Source organism: Pipistrellus hanaki (genome assembly GCF_964339955.1).
Source record: "Pipistrellus hanaki genome assembly, chromosome: 16".
NCBI lineage: Eukaryota > Metazoa > Chordata > Mammalia > Chiroptera > Vespertilionidae > Pipistrellus > Pipistrellus hanaki.
The window spans coordinates 9,057,985-9,076,981 of NC_140518.1; the positions used below are offsets into that span (position 1 = coordinate 9,057,985).

The 18,997-nt window shown below is 41.2% G+C and overlaps 1 protein-coding gene across 2 annotated transcripts; it reads right to left on the minus strand.

Moving 5' to 3' along the window:
- Nucleotides 1-582: 582 nt before the first annotated feature.
- On the minus strand, nt 583-18,207 carry CBX1 (chromobox 1). Of its 2 annotated transcripts, XM_084863650.1 has the most exons (6): nt 17,974-18,207; nt 7,980-8,156; nt 7,098-7,275; nt 4,692-4,786; nt 4,508-4,593; nt 583-2,114 (listed from the first exon to the last, which is right to left on the minus strand). In XM_084863650.1, the coding sequence occupies exons 2-5, from the start codon at nt 8,117-8,119 to the stop codon at nt 4,515-4,517; spliced, it is 492 nt and encodes a 163-aa protein (XP_084719776.1). In that variant the 5' UTR covers nt 8,120-8,156; nt 17,974-18,207; the 3' UTR covers nt 583-2,114; nt 4,508-4,514. The 2 variants fall into 2 exon arrangements, with proteins under 2 accessions (XP_084719776.1, XP_084719775.1); XM_084863649.1 differs by lacking the exon at nt 4,508-4,593.
- Nucleotides 18,208-18,997: the final 790 nt, after the last annotated feature.

The window sequence follows — 18,997 nt, forward strand, 5'->3', positions numbered from 1 at the left end:
TACTTGAAACAAATGCTCTGTATTAAGAGCTGAATATTTTACACTGATTTCACCTCAGTGGAAATCCCACTTTCCCCTTTTATAAACGACGAGAGTAAAATCCCATATTGGCTCTAGAATTATAGGCAGAAAACAACATTAAGAAAATAGACGATATTTTAATTCAGTAGTCAAATCCAAGGCTAATTCCTGAACATTCTGGAAAGTTGAATTTAGCTAAGGTCACACAAATCTATGCAATACATGAACCAGGAGCCAAACCTAACTCAAAAACTCATGTTTCCAAACATACCGTAGTTTGGAAGTGTTATCAGGCCACAGAGTGCTAAACAAACAACCTTTGAGCAATAAGACAGACAGAATGATTTGACATTTACAGTCTCTGGAGCAATTATAAATGCCCAATAAATATTTACTCAATTAACATAGCGAGACCACACAAAGATTCCAGCCCAGGCGCCAGATTCCCAGCCTGCAGTGTTAAAGGAATGAAACCATCCAGTGTGGAAGTTGTTTCCAACAGGCTGAACCTACAAGGTAATAAAAGGCAAGGAGGGTTTCTGGCAAGACTTAAGACAAATCAAGGATTATAAATCTATAGTTTTATTAAAACAAAAACTGACAGTGTTGTATGAAGTTTACATTTAAAATGACGTTTTCACAGAAATCTAACACATGCCTAAAAGGATTTTACAATGAAGTTCTAGATGTAGGTCTGAATGATATCAATAACTGATGGAGTTTATGAGTAAAGACAGCATTTTAGGTATCAGTTAATTCTTGGGATTAAAAAATTTTTTTGTGTGTGTTTTAAAGTGAACCACTGCCCCAGTATGAAAGTGAAAGTTTAATCTCCTGAGACCAGGGCTTTTGAAATAATCCAACTCTTGAAGTGATTCAATGAACTTGTGCTGTCAGTGACTGACCACTGCCACCAATGGTTTCAGAGTTCAAAGTTCAAAAAACAGAGAGGCTCCAAGAGCTTTCCCATCCTAAAACATGGGCCCTCTCTTTCCTCTCACACCTCCTATACCATCCTCTTTGCCTCCCACCAAACACCCCAGCCAGGAGCTTGGATGGACAAGCTATTGTAGTATCTATAGCTTCATAATTAGAAAAGAAAGGGTCTTATCAATTTTAAGAATTAGCACCTCTAAGACAGAACGATCTGCCTATATATATATATGCTCCAATAAAAGACTTTCCCTTCTCAACTAATTTCCGTCCTCCCCAACCCCCGGCCCCAAATGGCAGCTTTGGTAACTTATCAACAGGTTTAGTCCTTTGTTGGGAACAGAATTAATCTCAGGCAGGGAACACCTTGGCCTGTAAGTTTCAGGCATTCACAGCTTTTAAACAGTCTCTTAGAGTCCTCAATTAAATTGCCAATTACATTTTTTAAAAAGAAGATATTCTGGACACCAAAACCAAATCATTAGCAGTTTCTTCTTTTCATTGTTTCACCATTTCCACAACCAGGTCCCAAATTTTAATAAAAACAATCCTACTCATCTCTCTTCCTACCCCATCCCTCCCACCCCCAAATAATACAGCAGTAATAGCAAAAAACTACACACATGCTACGCTGTAAAAATGCAGTTAACACTATTGGGAAGAAGGCTGTGGGTTGTGGAGATGCTCTTTGAAGATCTACAGTATCTTTTTGCTCTCACACATACCCGTTCTGCAAGTTTTGTCCTTCATAGAAGGCCCTTTGCTTTTCTCAGCAAAGTGCAGAACGAATTGCCTTGAAACACTTATCCTCCTTCCCCTCCACGTGGATGGGTGTGCAAACTATACAGCATGGAACGGCTTAAAGCACTTGGGCTGCTGTAGGGCACAGAAACGATACTGGCTCTTCAAAGGACATCTTCTCAAGCCACTTCTATGGTGTCAGGACAAGTAGAACTCCTTCCCGCCCCCCTCGAAACCCACAGTCAGATGTGACAGGGGCTGGTACTCAAGAGAGTTAATTCTTGTCATCTTTTTTGTCATCATCCTCTGAGGGATAGGAATGCCACGTCAGCCTTTCCTCATAGAAGGATATGACAACCTGGGGGCACTTGACATTGGCTTCCTTGGCTGGGACCAGGTCAGCCTCATCAGAGTTTTTCCTGCAGAATAAAGCACAGAGAGACTTTGAGACCAGGTGTTCGTGGTCTCCCAACTTGGATAAGAAGCATAAGTTAGAGAAGGGCATTAATACGGCGAAAGCAGCATTTACTGACAGCTTTTTAGTTAAGTGACACTCTTGTAGATATCCCGTTGAAAATCCCCTTTGGATGTCTTTGCAAAAGGTAGGTGATCTAATTCAATCTACCACATCTGATCCTCTGGGAAAGACCAGAAAAAGCACCACTCTCAGATTCTCCGAGAGAAAAGAAAGGCTACTGCACTCTTCCAAAAGCCATATGCCAGCTGCTAGGGGCCCATGGAGAGATCTCGGCTTTGTAATGGGGTTTTATACTATGTTGTATAACACTGAATACCAATCTCACATTGGCCAGAGCCAATGCAGATGAACACTTTGTTGCTAACTCATAATTATACCGTTTAACGTTATCAAATGGCATGCTCACAGATATGCCAGAACTTCCAGGTGCTTTGAAACGGTTCTTCAACATTGGGAAGTAGAAAATGGACTATAACGCAATTCCTATATTCTTCTGAATATTAAAATGTTCTCAGAATGTAAAAAATCACATCTATTCCAAGGGACAAAAGAGTAAACTCTATCTACAGGTCATTGGGAATGCCCCAGATGGAAGTAGTAGTATAGGGCAGGCAGTAGATATCTATCTATCTATCTATCTATCTATCTATCTATCTATCTATCTATCTATCTATCTATAAAAGGCTAATATGCTAAGTGTCACTCTGTTTATCTATCTATAAAAGGCTAATATGCTAAGTGTCACTCTGTTTGACCATTTGACCAGTTGCTATGACACACACTGACCACCAGGGGGCAGATGCTCTGACTGGTAGGTTAGCTTGCAGATGGGGTCCAGCCAATAGGGACTGGGCGAGATAGGCCAGACACACTCTGGAGTCCTCCCCCACAGCGCCCTCTCACAATCCAGGATCCCTTAAGGGATGTTGGAGGCGCGGTTTCAGCCTAAGGGACCCCACTGGTGCACGAGATAGAATCTCTGATGAATCACCACTCAAAAGTTCCAGAAACCCAGCAAGATAGTAAAAAGTTCCACAGCTCCACAGCATTAAGGACTAAGCTGGTAAGGTACATTTCTGAATAATGGAATTGAGAGAAAGGAGTGTAACAGTATGGGAACATGAAGCAGGCTGCCCCTTGTTCAACAATGTCCTCAGAAGTAAGTTCAATCATTTCACTTCATAGGAATATTTGCTATTTTTGGAAATGGACAAGTATCTCCACTCCCCAGAAAAATAACCTCAAAATGAACTTGGTTTTATAATCAAAATCAATCTTAACAAACTGGATTATATTTAGCTATAATCTTTACACACAGCAGTGAGTCAACCAAAGGATTATAATCTTAAGCAACATGAAGACACTACTCTAACTCAGGTCAAATGCAGATAGAGAAAGTATACTCTAGCTGGACTGACTAACTCCTGGAATCAATTCTTTCCCTCCAAATGAAGCACCTTAAAAAATAAACCATTAAAAAAAAAAAAAAAAGCAACACAACACACCTCCCACACATAAAAAAACAAACAAAAAATATTCCTTCTATGGGCTAGCAATCAATCAGCTAAAAGGTTAGATTCAGTAAACAACCAGGCAATGCACAGGAAGAAAACAGGTTTAGCTAGCTATAGGCTTTCTTGGGTGTTAAACTTAGACCTCTCTGGCCACCTTCTAAGGAAGAGCTAGTACAGATGATTTTCAGAGAAGGTTCTAAACTGGCAAAAGGACAAAACACCTATAATGTTGTCTTTATAGGCAAAGGCTTAGAATTATTCACTCCTTATATTTTAAAAACAATGATTGAGATCCACTTGAGGGGGGAAAAGCATAGGTATTTTCAATTAAAAAAAAAAAAAAGGGATGCCTTCCTTTTGGACAAAATAGGTAAATTATCCAAAATTTGGGTTAATTACAGTTCTTAAGATTCTCAAGACACTGTTTCCATTAAGCTGTTTCATAGAGGATTGCTATCATTGGTGTTTATACTTAATGGAGAAAAATGTAGACATGCTCTATGCTCAATATATGACCCCTGCTGGCTGATCTTGGAACTGTACAAATTGGAAAAAAATCTTAACAATTAAGGACAAAGGAAAAACTACAGAAATTCTTTCCTAACCTAGAGAAGATAACAGAATTTCTGAGCCTGGGGCCAAGCTAATTTCTCTTTATTAAGGAGGTGGTAGAAGGGAAGGGTGGTTCAATCACATTTCATATTTTTTTCTTTCACTTAGGAAAGTGAAATGTGAGTCCTTCCCATACCCTCTCCACTCTAGATTTTCTCCCACCTCATAAAAAAATGGCCAAAGATCTGAAAATCCTAAGGACCCCTACCTGTAAATTATGAGTCCAGGTTGACAGTCAGGCCGAGGGTCATTATCGAAGGACTATGCCATCTTAAAGATTTCACACCTGGGTGACTGGAATTTCGAAGATCCAGCTCTTTTCTCTGGCATGGAACAAACGGGAGAGAAAAAAAAAAAAAACCACACACACACACAGAGCTACTGGCACTCACCATTTCATCAGGAACATGAGCTCTCCACTGGAGTCTGTAGCTCCTATAATCCGTTCCGGCTCCAAACCTCGGGCAAAGCCTCGAGGCTTTTCTGGCTGCAAAAACCAGAGGGATTGAACAATTTTAAGTACATGCTAGACTGGAGTTACTCCTCTTTCTCTAATTCATGTACGCAAACTCTTTTGCCAATATTTCACCAATACCATGGTTCCAAGCCTTTCAGAATTGAAAATCCCATCAAGGTCTGAAATGTTTGAGGTTTCCTCACATGTAAAAAGGGACACACACCTTAAAGCAAAAAAAGATGTTAACAAAGAGTTGACCTATGAAACCAGGAGGTCATGTTTCGATTCCCAGTCAAGGCACTTGCTCGGGTTGTGGGACACACACACACACACTCACTCTAGGCAGGGGTCTTCAAACTACGGCCCGCGGGCCACATGCGGCCCGCAGAAGAGTCTGATCCGGCCCGCCAGGTTTTTTGGGCAGTGAGCGCAGCCGAGGTGTTACAGTAGGAATTAGTAGTTCATATAGTCCGGCCCTCCAGCTCTCTGAGGGACCGTGATCTGGCCCCCACTTTAAAAAGTTTGAGGACCCCTGCTAGAGGACCAATGCATGAAATTCACGCAAGAAAGAGTAGGCCTTCCTTCCCTCCAGCACCGGGCCTCCCTCTTTGGGGCAATTGTGGAGCCCCCCTCCTCCCCTCGATTGCTCCGGCGGCCAGTGGCCTGGGCCTCCCTCTGTGCCAGTGGCCTGGGCCTCCCTCTGTGCGGCAATCACAGGGTGATGGCTGGGCCCCAGACCAATTGCATTGTACCTGCCCTGGGAGTCATAGCATGGTCATCAGAAGGTCGTTCTAATTAGCATAATATCCTTTCATTATTATACAAATATATGTAAAAAAGACAACTTACTTTAAGGTACTGATAATGGATTAAAATAGCTACCTCAACCTGTAATGATTATAAAATACTGACTGCATCCTGGCTGGTGTGGCCCAGTTGGTTGGGCATTGTCCCATGTACCAGGAGGTTGCTGATTTGATTCCTGGTCAAGGGCACATGCCCATATTGTGGGCTTGATCTCTGATAAGGGGAGTGCAGGAGGTAGCTGATCAACGTTTCTTCTTCTCCTTTTCTCTCTCTAAAAATCAATAAACCCAGTTTGGCTCAGTGGTAGAGCGTCGGTCTGCGGACTGAAAGGTCCCAGGTTCGATTCTGGTCAAGGGCATGTACCTTGGTTGCGGGCACATGCCCAGTAGGGGGTGTGCAAGAGGCAGCTGGTTGATGTTTCTCTCTCATCGTTTCTAGCTCTCTATCTCTTTCCCTTCCTCTCTGTAAAAAATCAATAAAATATATTTAAAAAAAAAAATCAATAAACTATTTTTAAGAAAACAAAACAACCTGGCCAGCATGACTCAGTGATTGAGTGTCAACCCTATGAACCAGGAAGTCAAGGTTCAATTCCTGGTCAGGGCACATGCCTAGGTTGCATGCTCAATCCCCAGTGTGGGGCACACGGAAGGCAGCCAAATCCATTATTCTCTCTTTAAAAAAAAAAAAAAAAAAAAAAAAAAAAAAAAAAAAAAAAAAATATATATATATATATATATATATATATATATATATATATATTTTGATTTTTTTTTAGAGAGAGGAAGGGAAAGGGATATAGTTAGAAACATTGATGAGAAACATCTATCAGCTATCTCCTGCACAACCCATACTAAGATACATGCCCTTGATTAGAATAGAAACTGGGATCCTTTAGTTTGCAGGTCGATGCTCTATCCACTGAACTAAACTGGTTAGGGCTCAATGATTCTCATTGTTGATGTTTCTCTCTCTCCCTTTCTCTCTGAAGTCAATAAAAACACATAAAAACAAAAAAACAAAAAACAAAACACTGAATGCTATCGAGTTACAGGAATGAATAGTTCCTGAACCTTCACATAAAATAAAAGATTAGCCGAAACCGGTTTGGCTCAGTGGATAGAGCGTCGGTCTGAGGACTAAAAGGTCCCAGGTTCGATTCTGGTCAAAGGCATGTACCTTGGTTGCGGGCAAATTCCCAGTAGGAGGTGTGCAAGAGGCAGCTGATCGATATTTCTCTCTCATCGATGTTTCTAACTCTCTATCCCTCTCTCTTCCTCTCTGTAGTAAAAAAAAAAAAAAAAATCAATACAATATATTTTAAAAATAAAAGTAGGTTATGTGGTTGTCTTTATGAGTAGTGAGCCCCCAAACACTCTGTAAGCATTAGCCTATCTAAGATTCCAGAAGGGCTGAGAGAGGGCTGCTCATATTCAAGCAGCAGCAGGACAAAAGTACTGAAATTATCTGGCTTTCAGCTTCATTGACAGCAGTAAGAACTGTGGATAGTAACAATGCTTTCTCCTACCCTTACCTCTTCTTTCTTCTTCTTTGGTTTGCTCTCCTCTCCCTTATCTTCAGAATCAGAGTCAGCTTTGCGCTTGCCTCCTTCTGATTTATCTGTCTCATGTGCTGTTTTCTGTGATTGTAAGAACTCAGCAATGAGGTCAGGGCAATCCAAGTTCTCTTCTGGCTCCCACGTGTTGTCCTCACTGAAATCAAAGGACACAGTGAGTCACTTTCCACTTAAAGTTAGCATACTCATAAAAAGGAGACGCACAGGAGGACAAGAGCTGGGTGTCCTTGGCAAAGAGGAGTTAACAGTGAGTAGCTAGATTTTGTCCAAGAACTGAGCAAAGTTAAAATTTCTTGGGGTCAAGGATAGGGACAGGGGAGTAGGGGTGTGCTTTTTATTTTTAGTACAAATTTAAAATTTAGAAACTAGCCTCTTTAAAAAAAAAAAAAATTACTGCTGAAACAGGTTTGGCTCAGTGGATAGAGGACTGAAGGGTCCCGGGTTCGATTCCGGTCAAGGGCATGTACTTTGGTTGCGGGCACATCCCCAGTAGGAGGTGTGCAAGAGGCAGCTGATCGATGATTCTCTCTCATCGATGTTTCTAATTCTCTATCCCTCTCTCTTCCTCTGTAAAAAATCAATAAAATATAGTTTAAAAATTTACTTTCTCTTGCAAATTTGTATCAGTCTAAAGCCACACACAAAATTGTCCCTCAGAAATCGCTGTCTTGCATTATAGCACTTTACACAGATAGACCATTTTCCTATTAGATTATAAACCATGAAGGCAGGCCTGAGTCACACCGTACCCACTGGAACACCCTAGCCCTTGACATTCCTCAACTCCTGAGAAACAGTTGGTGATTAAATGACTGATTCACCCAGGTCAGGGACACTCACTCTGAGAACCCCTTCCACTTGAGGAGGTACTCCACTTTGCCCTTCACCACTCGACGGTCAAGAACTTTTTCCACCACATATTCCTCTTCTTCCTCTTCTAGCACCTCCTCCACTTTCTTCTTGTTTTGTTTTTTCCCCATAGTGCCCGCCAGTTTTCTGGTATAAAGGGTGACGCTGCTAAAATAAAGAAAATAAAAAGGATGTAAGTTGTTGGTTAGGTGAATATATGGATGCTAAGAAAAGCAGGGACATAATAGATGATTTTAACAGTGTGTTCTGCTTATTTAAGTGCTCTGTCTATTCATCTTCAATACACAATGAAATTTGCTGATATACTCAGCTAGAAAGTTAGTTCATAAATAGCTTTAACTAATCTCACAGCAAAACTTATTCTTGAATAGCTACATAAAATTTTATACATATTCTAAGTTAAAAAGTTCCCAATACCCCCTTTACTATAAAGCATATCTAAACTATATTATATTGAAATAAAACCAATCCTAAAAATAATGTACATACATAAAACATATACATATAACCCTCTGATCTGTACTTTTCCTATTCTGTTTTCCATTTCATTATAGTACTGGACTTGAATTTTTAGCGTGGGAAATAATTTGTCCTATTTATTAAACGTCTAGTTAATTTTCCCTTTTGTATATGTATATAACCCATTCCTCTGCACTGTTAAAAGACTCTCTTTTAAGTCCCTTAAGATTCTTTATGCAGCCCTGGCTGGTTTGGCTCAGTGGCTGTGGACCAAAGGGTCCTGGGTTCAGTTCTGGCCAAGGGCACGTGCCTGGGTCGCAGGCTCAATCCCCCTGGCTGTAGGAGGCAGCCGATCCATGATTCTCTCTCATCGATGTTTCTCTCCCTCCCTCCCTCTCCGAAATCAATAAAAAGATTATTTATTTAGTCTTTTCTGAATGCCACAATTAATTTATACGTCACAAATTTCTTAACTTCTCATTCTATTTATTTTATTTCTAAGGCTGAAATTTTTTTGGAAAATGAGGGGGAAAGCTTAGTTATCACAAATAATAGAACCAGATTTTATTCTTAAAATACATAATCAGGCTGGGTAACCTTTCTAAGGGTTTTTCCAGTGCTAAAATTCTAGTCCCCTATAAATATACTTTTTTAAAAATATATATATATATTTTTTAAAATATATTTTATTGATTTTTTTACAGAGAAAAAGAGAGGTATAGAGAGTTAGAAACATCGATGAGAGAGAAACATCTATGAGCTGCCTCTTGCACACCCCCTACTGGGGATGTGCCCGCAACCAAAGTACATGCCCTTGACCGGAATCAAACCTGGGACCTTTCAGTACACAGGCTGACGCTCTATCCACTGATAACCCAAACCGGTTTCGGCTTAAATATATTTTTTATTGATTTTAATATACTTTCTTTTGTCCTTCATACAATTCTTTGACTTCTGTTAGGCTTAAAGCCTTATGTTTACCAATTTGTGTCAGTAGGTGGCACCATAAGATACCAACACAACAAAATTGTTCTATAAAATTGGTGAAAATCTACAAATTGATGGATCATTTGCTCAGAATGAGATACAAACAATCCAAGAGTATGGCAGATGATCCAAACAATAAAGAAGTTACTACCATGTTTGAATTTCAGACAATGCCAATTTGGTTTGGTTAAACTGGTTGTAGAAACTTCCAAATACTTTATAACTGGACTGTAGAAAAAGAATGCACTATAGTATTTTAGAAACAATCCATCTATAGACTATGAAATTAACATACCAAGCAGCTATAGACTATAAAACTTTTCATAAAAGTCAGGATCATCATTATGGATCTTTAAAAAAAAAAAAAATATAGCCAAAACCGGTTTGGCTCAATGGATAGAGTGTTGGCCTGCGGACTGGAAGGTCCCGGGTTCGATTCCGGTCAAGGGCATGTGCCTTGGTTGCGGGAGCATCCCCGGTAGGGGATGTGCAAGAGGCAGCTGGTCGATGTTGATGATTCTCTCTCATCGATGTTTCTCTCTCTCTTTTCCTCTCTGTAAAAAATCAATAAAATATATTTTAAAAATAAAAATAAAAAATAAAAATAAAAAAATATATATTCTTATTGATTTTAGAGAAGGGAGAGGGAGAGGCTGTGCTTTTGAAGGGAGATGCTTGATTCAGGTTTTCAAGTTCAGATTGCCATGTGACAAATGTTATTTTATGAGTAAAGAAAAGTCCATTTTCCTTTAGGATAAATGCAGCGATGTTTCCCCCAGAACAAGTGCTACTCCTTCCTTCCTTATTTTCACTGTTGATTGAAGGGATAGCAACATTCATGGTCAGTTTTTGTTTAAAAAGAGCAGAGAACATAGTCCTCTATCCACTGAGCCAAACCGGTTTCGGCTGTTCTCTGCTCTTTTTAAACAAAAACTGTGAAAATAAGGAAGGAAGGAGTAGCACTTGTTCTGGGGCTCCAGGTTCGATTTCGGGCAAGGGTATGTACCTGGATTGCGGGCACATCCCCGGTAGGGGGTGTGCAAGAGGCAGCTGATTGGTGTTTCTCTCTCATGGATGTTTCTAGCTCTCTATCCCTCTCCCTTCCTCTCTGTAAAATATCAATAAAATATATTAAAAAAAAAAAAAAAGAGCAGAGAACAAGGGCTAGACAACTCCCTATGTTAATCTGGACATGACAACTAGAAGACATTCCCTTTCTCAAGAGATGGAAGGAAAACAATAGGTTACAGATAATCCAAAAAACAGTAACTGTCCACTAATAACCCTTCTAACTAATTAAATTTAAGAAAGGAAAGGTATTCTATTACTATGGCATCAAAATTCAGAGCTATTTAAGGCTCAATGTTATCTACATTAATACCTATAATTGCCTTACAAAAAGAAACAGCATTTCACTTACAGTAAAGGAAACTAGACTGAGGGTGGGGAGCACACAATTCAGTGTATAGATATTAATTTATAATCTATCATCTGAAAATTATAACGTTATAATGTTATCTCAATAAACTTACTTTGAAAAATGACAAAATGAGATCTATCCTTAAAAAAGAAAAATAAATGGCATTGAATACTGTCCATCTGGTCCTGCTATTAGGAACCAAAGGGTCAGGTCAGCTTCTGGCAGTCTCTAGCTACTACAAGCCTCTCTTTCCCATTAGCATGGCCCCAGGGAGTAGGAATCACAGCAAAGAATAAGAATAAAATCCTTAAAGTTAGGAAAAGAAAACTTCCTAAATGGGGAAATCTAAAGTACCTAAGACCTCTTGATTTACATCTTTACTCAAATTATTGTCCTAAAAACAATTCAAATAAGAAGTAAAGAATGAAGACTCCCATTTTTCTCTTGAGCTTTCTTAATGGGCTCATCCTTCCATCTACCTCCAGAAATTGGATTTTTTTTGCTTTGAGGATTCTCAGCCATGCTTCCCAAGGTGTTTCCTCCGTTATTTATAGGTAGTTCTCTAGGCTTCTGAATAAGCTGTTTTCAAACTCAGCAGAATGCAACCCATTCCTCCTATAGAATCTAGTACCTTCAAAAGAGCCAAGAGCCCCTTAAATATATGACAGGCCAATTATTCTCTTATAGCTTCCAAATGGATTATTTTAAAGGAAACCTCCACTCCCTGAAGATGGCAGTCTCTAAACACCAGCAGAGATAGTTTGAAGGAGAGTTCTCAATTAGAATTGCTTGCAAGAAAACTTCAAAGTAACTCAGATCAGTGTTGCAGCATATTTAGGGGGGAGGGTGGACCCTTTAACCAACACTATTTGCCACCCCCCCTAAGCATCTTGGCAACCAAATTATGGTATCAAAAGTGCCATAATCAGCCCAGCCAGTATGACTCAGTGGTTGAGGTCATGGCTCAAATCCTGGTTAGGTCACATGCCCAAGTTGTGGGCTTGATCCCCAGTGTGAAGTGTATGGGAAGCAGCCAATCAATGATTTTTCTCATCAATGATGTGTCCCCCCCCCCTTTCCCTTCCTCTCTGAAATCAATAAAAATATATTTTTTAAAAATTACACACTGGCCCTGCCAAAACCGGTTTGGCTCAGTAGATAGAGCGTCGGCCTGAGGACTGAAAGGTCCCGGGTTCAATTCTGATCAAGGGCATGTACTTTGGTTGCGGGCACATCCCCAGTAGGGGGTGTGCAGGAGGCAATAATCAATGTTTCTCTCTCATTGATGTTTCTAACTCTCTATCCCTCTCCCTTCCTCTCTGTAAAAAGTCAATAAAAATATATTTTAAAAAATGACACACTGGATCAGATGGATTTAATTGACATTTATAGAACATTTCACCCCAAAGCTGCAAAATATATACTTTTCTCAATTACACATGGGTAATTATCAGAGAGAGACCACAGGATAGGACAGAAAACAAGACTCTACTACTAAGTTCAAGAAGACTGAAATCATACCAAGCATCTTCCCAGATCATAATGGAATGAAATGAGAAATCAACTACAGTAAAAACACTCTGGCACATGGAGGCTAAATAGCATGTTATTAAACAATGAATGGATTACCAATGAGATCAAGAAAGAAATGGAAACTTCCTAGAAACAAATGAAAATGAATGCACAACAACCCGAAACCTCTGGGACACAGCAAAAGCATTCCTGAGAGGGAAGTTCACAGCATTACAGGTGTACCTCAAAACAAAACACACAAAAAGAAAAAACAAAATAAGTTAATAATCAACTATTTAACCCTACAATTTAAAGAATTAGAAAGAGAACAAGAAGAAAAGCCCAGAGTAAGAAAAGGACATACTAAAGATCAGAGCAGAAATAAATGACACAGAAACTAAAAATCAATGAAACCAAGAGCTGGTCCTTTGAAAAGATAAACAAGATTGATGAATCTTTAGCCAGACTCATCAAGAAACAGAGAGGACCCAATTAATAATTAAAACAGAAGCAAAGTGGTAACAACTGGTTGAGGCACGTACAGGAGGCAATCAATCAATTTGTTTCCCTCCCTCCCTCTCTGATATATGAAAAAATCTCCTTGGGTGAGGATAACAAAAAAAAAAAAAAAAAAAAAAAGGAGCAAAGGACCTAAATAGACACTTCTCCAAAGGGTACAGATGGCTAAGAGACAAGAAAAAAAATGCTCAAAGTCACTGATCATCAGAGAGATGCAAATTAAAACAACAATGAGTTATCACCTCACACCTGTCAGAATGGCTATCATCAACAAATCAACAAATGACAAGTGCTAGCAAGGGAACACTAGTTCACTGGTGGGAAGGCAGATTGGTGCGACCATTATGGAAAACAGTATGGAGTTTCCTCAGAAAAGTAAGCATGGAACTGCTCTTTGACCCAGTGATCCCAATTCTAGGAATATATCCTAAGAAATCAGAAAGAATGTATGAACCCTTATGTTCATAGCAGCACAAGTTACAATAGCTAAGATCTGAAGACAGCACAAGTGCCCATCAGCAGATGAGTGGATAAACTGTGGTACATTTACACCAAGGAATACTATGCAGTAGTGAAAAATAAAAATAAAGGCTCTCTTACCCTTTGAGACAGTATGGAAGAACCCTGAGATTATTATGCTAAGCAAAATAAGCCAGAGAAAGACAAGTATCACATGATCTCACTCATGTGGAATCTAGTGAACATAATAAACTATTGAACAAAATAGGTCCAGAGACATAGAAGCCTGAAACAGAATTTTGAATATGAGGAAAGGCGGGGTGGGTGGGAAGAGATCAACCAAAGAACTTGTATGCATATACAATTTATGAACTTGGACCCCATGGACACAGATAATAGGGTGGTGGAGGCTTGGGACAGGGGATAAGGGTGGGCTATGAAGAGTCAATGGGAGAAAAAAGGGACAAATGTAATACTTTCAACAAAAAAGATTTTTAATAATAAAATAAATAGTAATTGTATTTCATATTAAAAAATGAAAGATAATCTAAACAAAATTAGTAAAAAATACTATAAAAATATCTTTAAGTAACATTTAAACAGAGAACCGAATGACAAGGAGACAACTCAGCAGAAGTCAGAAAAAGACACCACCAAGTTTAGGGAATAATTGACTCCAAATCCTAAGGTAAGTAGAGGTTGGTTTACGAGGAAAACAAACATGGCCAGGTTAGAAAGAGCTAGACTGAGGGGAGTGGTAGGCAGTAGTGACCAGGTGATCCATATTGTGCACCTCACTTCCCACTTCATCCTTTCTTTCATCTAGCCCAGTGGTTGGCAAACTCACTAGGCAACAGAGACAAATATCAACAGTACAACGACTGAAATTTCTTTTGAGAGCCAAATTTTTAAAACTTAAACTTCTTCTAATGCCACTTCTTCAAAATAGACTCGCCCAGGCCGTAGTATTTTGTGGAAGAGCCACACTCAAGGAGGCCAAAGAGCTGCATGTGGCTCTCGAGCCGCAGTTTGCCGACCACGGATCTAGCCTTTTTCCATTCCTTGTTTTCCTTCCCCCTCTTGCTTAGGTTTAAATATATTAAAAAAAACAATATATCTACAGCTCTACTAGCTTTTAATACTCTATTTATAAAACCAAATCAAATCAATGGGCAGTTACTAAGAACCTGGTGGAACATAGGGTGACCAAGAAAGTTCCACATCACAGGAACCCTCTCAGACCCAGGCAATGTAGCTGTTTGGTCAGGCTAGCAGAATATAAGGACACCCAGGAAGTACAGCTTTTTTGAACCCCTTAAGGCTAAGTGATAATAACATAACAATAACTAAACATTTATTAAATACTTAACACTTAATGACTATAAAGGCACTTAATTCAATCCTTAAAGCAACTCTTTTAAATCTGTTTCACAAATGAGGAAACTAAGGCTTACTGAAGCAAAGAAAATTTCCCAAAGTCCCCAATAGTAAGACACAAAGCCAGGACCAAAGGATAACATATGAAAAGGTAAACCCAAATTTTGTGGCTCATTGGTTTGGCGTTGGGCTATGAACCAGGAGGGTGTGGTTCGGTTCCTGGTGTACAAGGCCTCTTCCTCCATACAGTCCAAACTCCACAGTATTTAACATCTGACATCCTTTGGTTCCTACCATTCTATACTACTGTTTCCCTCACAAAACCTACACGGCTGTCAAAACAGAAAACCAGTCCAGCTGGTGTGGCTCAGTGGCTGAATGTCAACCTACGAACCTGGAGGTCACTGTTTGATTCCTTGTCAGGGCACATGCCCAGTTTGTGGGCTTGATCGTCAGTGTAAGGTGTGCAAGAGGCAGCTAAGTAATCATTCTCTCAACACTGATTTTTCTCTCTCCCTTTCTCTCTGAAATCAATAAAAATATATTAAAAAACCAATACAAAACAGAAAACCATAACCTGAACATATTCTGCATGTTTCTCCAATGCATAACCTTGCTCACTATTAAGAAGCTAAATATTGCCGAAACCGGTTTGGCTCAGTGGTAGTGTCTGTCTGTGGACTGAAAGGTCCCGGGTTCGATTCTGGTCAAGGGCATGTAACATTGGTTGTGGGCACATCCCCAGTAGGGGGTGTGCAAGAGGCAGCTGGTCGATGTTTCTCTCTCATTGACGTTTCTAGCTCTCTATCCCTCTCTCCTCCTCTCTGTAAAAAATCAATAAAAAATATATTTTTTTAAAAAAGAAGCTAAATATTATGCTAAACCAAGCTAAGTATTATTTCCCTACCCAATCAAGCTGAATATTATTTCTCTTTTCCTTGCATTTCCCAAAGCATTCTGTTTCTATTTTCACTTAAGACACTCAAAGGTAGGTCTGGCCCCAAGTAAGGTGTTGAACCCTACAGGGGCAATAAAGATGAATGTCTCAGACTCAGATAATCAAAGCTGTCAGCTTTTTAGGGAATCAGCAAAATAAATCTAACTACCAACCCTAAATGGAATACAAGGAAGAAGTACCTTTGCTGAGCATTAGCAACTATAATACCAACCATCAAAAGGAAGGTGAAAGCATGTGTAGTATATTCAGTTTGTAGTTCTCCTGATTCATGTTTCCAAACTGCTTTTAGTCTGTTAGCTGTGACTGCTTGTAAGGCAAATGCTTTCCAGATGGAAAACTTGACTGAGCAGAAAACAAGAACTTGTGCCACATATCCACTGAACAAGGATTTAATTTTTTAAAGGAATCTCTGCCTTCCAATTCCAGGATCTAGGAGTAAAATACTGATGTGTGAATAAAATTAGAATATCATCTGAGATGTAATTAGAAACTTGGCAAACCTTACCTTTACAGTATGTGGAGGTATAGAATGAAACTATAGATTTGGGTTGAGAGGCCACAGGGATCTGTAAATATTAGAGCAACTATATATAAAGCAAATATTTTTGTTTAAGATGAAACAAAAGTTACTAGAAAGCTACACCAGCCAAAACCAGTTTGGCTCAGTGGATAGAGCGTCGGCCTGAGGACTGAAAGGTCCCAGGTTCGATTCCGGTCAAGGGCATGTACCTTGGTTGGGGGCACATCCCCAGTAGGGGGTGTGCAGGAGGCAGCTGATCGATGATTCTCTCTCATCAATATTTCTAGCTCTCTGTCCCTCTCCCTTCCTCTCTGTAAAAAGTCAATAAAGTATATTTAAAAAAAAAAAAAAGCAAAACTCTTCAGAGAAATAAACTATAAAGTGAAAAACTTATCAAGTCTAATGCAAAATCTGTTATACCTCCAAAGATAGAATATGAAAAAGGTATACTTCGAAATATAAATTACTAGAAAATGTCAAAAATGCATCAATTCCTGTTTTAAAAGGTGTGATCTCAAAAAGAAACATTTTCCTACTCACTAAAATGGGTACTAGAAGATATAATGGTTGTTTCTTTTTTTTCCATAGTTAGAAAGTTTTTGTATCCTGTAGTCAAAAATACACTGCCCTAACTGGTTTGGCTCAGTGGATAGAGCGTTGGCCTGAGGACTGAAGGGTCCCAGGTTCGATTCCAGTCAAGGGCATGTAGCTTGGTTGAGGGCACATCCCCTTTAGGGGGTGTGCAGGAGGCAGCTGATGGATGTTTCTCTTTCATCGACGTTTCTAGCTCTCTGTCCCTCTCCCTTCCTCTCTGTAGAAAATCAATATAATATATTTAAAACAACAACAACAAAAAAAACACGTAAGAAACGAATTCTGAATCAAAGTTAAGAGATGCACTTTTTTAACTTCCTCGTGAACCATGGAATGAAGGCGGTAGAAAACCTGGCAGAGGAAGGAATGCGTGTACCACCCTTTCTTCGCACTGTTTTCACAGCCGCCCCGGGACCCGTCAGGAAGGAAGGGCAGCCAGGTGTGTCCCCTCAAGACCTCACGGAAATGCTCCCGAAACCTCCTCCTCCTCCTCCTCTTCCGCGCTAACGGCTCTTTCCCGCTCTCCTGCCCAGGCAGGCCGCTAACGGCTCCTCCTCCCCTTCCTCCCCCCCACTCCCCGCTTATGGGGCACATCACCTTTTCCTTATCCATCCCTCCACACCTCGGGCGGCGCAGCGCCCTCTTACAACTTCCTCCAAGTTTCTCGCAGGCGAAATTCCTCCGGGCGCCCCGACCAGACCCCCAAGTTCTCAGGGTCCATTTCCAAGCCTCCGGCTCGCAGCTGTGAACCCTCCAAACGCACATATTCCAGGCATGAAGGCTGCCCGGCCTGTCCGGTCCCCCACATTTCCATACAGTCTCCCCCGTCCTGTCCGATCCCGCCCCGCCCCCTGGCCCCCCAATCCAAAGCCAGCATTGCCTGGGTCTACCCGGGTCGCGCAGAGCGACCCCCAAGAGCTAGGCCCGCGCCGGAGCGCGGTAACGTCCACCTCGGAGGACGCCACCCCGCCCCCTTCCACCCTCGGGCGCTCGCCGTCCCGACTCCCGGCGCGCGGCGAGAGACCCGGCGCGGGAAGGGCGCGGGGTCCGCTCCCAAGCCCGGCGGCGAGCCGGAGGCCCCTCACCCGGGATTCCCGCCGCCGCCGCCGCCGCCGCCGCGCACCCCCCGCCGCTCCCCCGCCTCTAGCGGACTCCTTACCTCAGAGCAGCGCCCAAAAGCACGAGAGGAATCGGTGCTGCGCTACCGGCGCGTCACGTCTGGGGGGGCCGGAGGAGTGGCGCCCACAAAAGCAGCAGGCCGGGTGGCTGCGGGCGAGCCCCTCGCTGAAGCGGCGTACCGCAGGCCCAAGCCAACGGCCCTCTCCGGAGCCGAACAAAAGAGCCTCACTCTGCGCTGCCCGCCGCCCGCACTGCGCAGGCGCGGCGACCTGCCGCACTGCTCTATGGGATACAAAGTCGGCCCGGGACTACAAGATCCAGGGGGCCGCGCGCGTCTGACGCCGCCGCGCACTGTCTAGGAGGATTTCAGGGAGTTTTAGTTTTTAAACTGCCAGGTGTTGGGGGGGGGGGGGGGGGGGGGGATCGTTTAGAGAAGCTTGTTGCCTAGAAAATGGGAGCATGTGCTTTTATAAGCAGGTCCCTTGATGCTTGGTCCGAAAGATGAACCCCTTCTGGAGAGTAATGCACATTTCTCAGCATTTTTTAATCTTTGCAGGTTTCTCACCAGAACTTGACAAAATCTCCAATAATTTCTGAAATCCTTAATTGCCTCCTCAAGTTTCTGTAAGGCTCCTACTTCTCAGCCTTTAGATTACTTTCCGTGGGAGGGCTTCCCTGACTCATTAGACCAAGCGTGTCAAACTCAAAGGCTAACACGGGCCAAATAAACAAGGTTTAAGTTTATGTGGGCCGCAAAAAAACAAAAGCTTCAGTTTTCATAGAAATGTAGGTTTATATTGATAGACATGCTGAATACAAAGGGCTGAAATAAATGAGTCATCATACATGTAAAATAATAGAACATTTAAATAAAAAATATTCTTTCTTAAACATTAACTTACCAGATACTGAAGAACTGCACAAATTAATAAGCGTAACACAAATAAACCTATTTTTTTTGTTCAAAATATTTCCTGTTGCGCACGTCAAACAAGTTAGTCCAAAAATACTAGTATTCACTGCCAGTATTAATGGAGAGAAATGGTGCACCGCATGTAAGGCCC

Bases quoted from the DNA above. Each gene is read 5' to 3' on its own strand.
- CBX1 (XM_084863649.1), bottom strand. From the start codon at position 8,119: ATGGGGAAAAAACAAAACAAGAAGAAAGTGGAGGAGGTGCTAGAAGAG. The intron at 4,787-7,097 runs GTAAGGGTAGGA...TGGTTTTTGCAG, and splicing joins CAAAGAAGAAGAAAGAAGAG to CCAGAAAAGCCTCGAGGCTT. The intron at 2,115-4,691 runs GTGAGTGCCAGT...TTTATTCTGCAG, and splicing joins CTCATGTTCCTGATGAAATG to GAAAAACTCTGATGAGGCTG.